The sequence below is a fragment of the Nansenia antarctica genome (assembly GCF_963989245.1).
Source record: "Nansenia antarctica genome assembly, chromosome: 20".
Classification (NCBI taxonomy): Eukaryota; Metazoa; Chordata; class Actinopteri; order Argentiniformes; family Microstomatidae; genus Nansenia; species Nansenia antarctica.
The window spans coordinates 16,822,999-16,825,360 of record NC_137693.1 but is presented as its reverse complement, the minus strand read 5'-3'; the positions used below and the strand labels follow the sequence as shown (position 1 = coordinate 16,825,360).

At 49.3% G+C, this 2,362-nt stretch overlaps 1 protein-coding gene across 1 annotated transcript in view; it reads right to left on the bottom strand.

Annotated features, from left to right (window-relative positions):
* ca4a (carbonic anhydrase IV a) overlaps nt 1-737 on the bottom strand; it is a gene marked incomplete at both ends in the record, with an annotated part of 10,501 nt that extends 9,764 nt beyond the window's left edge. The window contains one exon of the mRNA XM_080549468.1: nt 725-737. Within this exon, the coding sequence (XP_080405594.1) occupies nt 725-737 (13 nt within the window). The remainder of the gene's footprint in view (nt 1-724) is intronic.
* Between the last annotated feature and the right edge of the window lie 1,625 nt (nt 738-2,362).

The window sequence follows — 2,362 nt, the reverse complement described above, 5'->3', positions numbered from 1 at the left end:
CTCCTATCCTGGTCATAAAAAGATGTAATCACCACCATGACAACCAAAATATAACCAACTGTCTTATTTTTTGATGTGATGACTAGATCATAAACACATGTTATTTATCCCCCAAAAAATATTCATAGACATGACCAATCAATATCAGATTACACAAAAGCAAATGAAAAATGCTCATCATCAGAAGGAGAGAGCAGGAGAGAAGGAGAGGAGAGAAGGAGAGAGGAGGAGAGAAGGAGAGGAGAGAAGGAGAGAGGAGGAGAGAAGGAGAGAAGGAGAGAGGAGGAGAGAAGGAGAGGAGAGAAGGAGAGAGGAGGAGAGAAGGAGAGAAGGAGAGAAGGAGAGAAGGAGAAGAGTAGGATAAGAGAGAGAAGGAGAGGAGAGAGCAGGGTAGGAGAGAGGAAGAGAGAAGGAGAGCAGAGGGGATGGGGAGTGACCCGGATAGGAGAGAGGAGGAGAGATGTAAGGTTTGGGGGGTCGCTCTTATTGTCGAGGGACCCTTTGGCGTCCTCTGGTGTTTATGTCTGTATTTTTGTCTGTCCTAATTACTGTGATTGTTACCTGTTGTGTTTTGTTTTGGCTTTGGCTATTTATATCCCTCTGTTTCCCCTCTGGTTGTCGGTTGTTCACTATACGTTGCGTTAGTTGTGTGTGTACGGGTCTTCGTAGCCTTATCGTTCCTCGCCTGCTTAGGAAATAGGTATCGAATGACTATTGTAAGTACCTTGCCCTGCCATGTTCTATTGACTGTGTTTTTGGGAGACAAAAGCCATCTCCCCTTTTGTTTTGTTGTTTTGTTTCCTATTATTATTTTAAGCATTCATCTGAGACTTGCTTTCTCCTCTTTTGTTTCATCGTTTACTGTGCAGTTATTATTATTCCCGTTTGCTCAAATAAAGAGTAGCTTTATTTTTGAATCATACTCCTGCATCTGTCTACTCTGTTCTGCTCTGCACCTGGGTCCAAATACATTATCCCGTCGTAACAGAGAGAAGGAGAGAGCAGGATAGGAGAGAGAAGGAGAGGATGAGAGAAGGAGAGAGGAGGAGAGCAGGATAGGAGAGAGAAGGAGAGAGCAGGAGAGAAGGAGAGAGGAGGAGAGGAGGAGAGGAGGAGAGGAGGAGAGAAGGAGAGAAGGAGAGAGGAGGAGAGAAGGAGAGGATGAGAGAAGAGGAGAGGAGGAGAGAAGGAGAGAGGAGGAGCGAAGGAGAGAGCAGGATAGGAGAGAGCAGGAGAGAAGGAGAGGAGGATAGAAGGAGAGAGGAGGAGAGGAGGAGAGAAGGAGAGAGGAGGAGAGAAGGAGAGGATGAGAGAAGAGGAGAGGAGGAGAGAAGGAGAGAACTGGAGAGGATGAGAGAAGAGGAGAGAAGGAGAGAGCAGGATAGGAGAGAGGAGGAGAGAAGGAGAGAAGGAGAGGAGGAGAGAAGGAGAGAGGAGGAGAGAAGGAGAGAAGGAGAGGAGGAGAGAAGGAGAGAGCAGGAGAGAAGGAGAGAAGGAGAGAGGAGGAGAGAAGGAGAGGATGAGAGAAGAGGAGAGGAGGAGAGAAGGAGAGAACTGGAGAGGATGAGAGAAGAGGAGAGAAGGAGAGAGCAGGATAGGAGAGAGGAGGAGAGAAGGAGAGAAGGAGAGGAGGAGAGAAGGAGAGAGGAGGAGAGAAGGAGAGAGCAGGATAGGAGAGAGGAGGAGAGAAGGAGAGAAGGAGAGGAGGAGAGAAGGAGAGGATGAGAGAAGAGGAGAGGAGGAGAGAAGGAGAGAGGAGGAGCGAAGGAGAGAGCAGGATAGGAGAGAGGAGGAGAGAAGGAGAGGAGGAGAGAGCAGGAGAGAAGGAGAGGATGAGAGAAGAGGAGAGGAGGAGAGAAGGAGAGAGGAGGAGCGAAGGAGAGAGCAGGATAGGAGAGAGGAGGAGAGAAGGAGAGGAGGAGAGCAGAGGAGAGAATGAGAGAGCAGGATAGCAGAGAGGAGGAGAGAGCATAGCAAGTCCAACTCTAAACACACATTCATGGTCGCCTAAATAATGTATTAATTGTCCGGCTAAAGATATCTAACCTGTATTGAACAAATCATGATACAGGTCATGGTACTCCTGCTGGGCATTGCTGCCTGACGCACCTCCAACACTGCCTTTAGAACAGGTGTGCTGTGACACCTCACTGAACACCTATGTGGGCCTAACTGGGTCATCAGCTGGGGACCACCAGTCATTGACGTTTCGCTCCTTTAACCCCAGTACATCTCCTGGTGGCGGAGCGGTGGCAGGGATCTCTCCCTGCCACCCCCTGCTGATGCCCTAGGTGTTGTTCGCCCCCCAACCCTTATGCTTCCTTCTTAGCCACAGCCAGAAGCTGCCTTTCTCCGCCTCCTC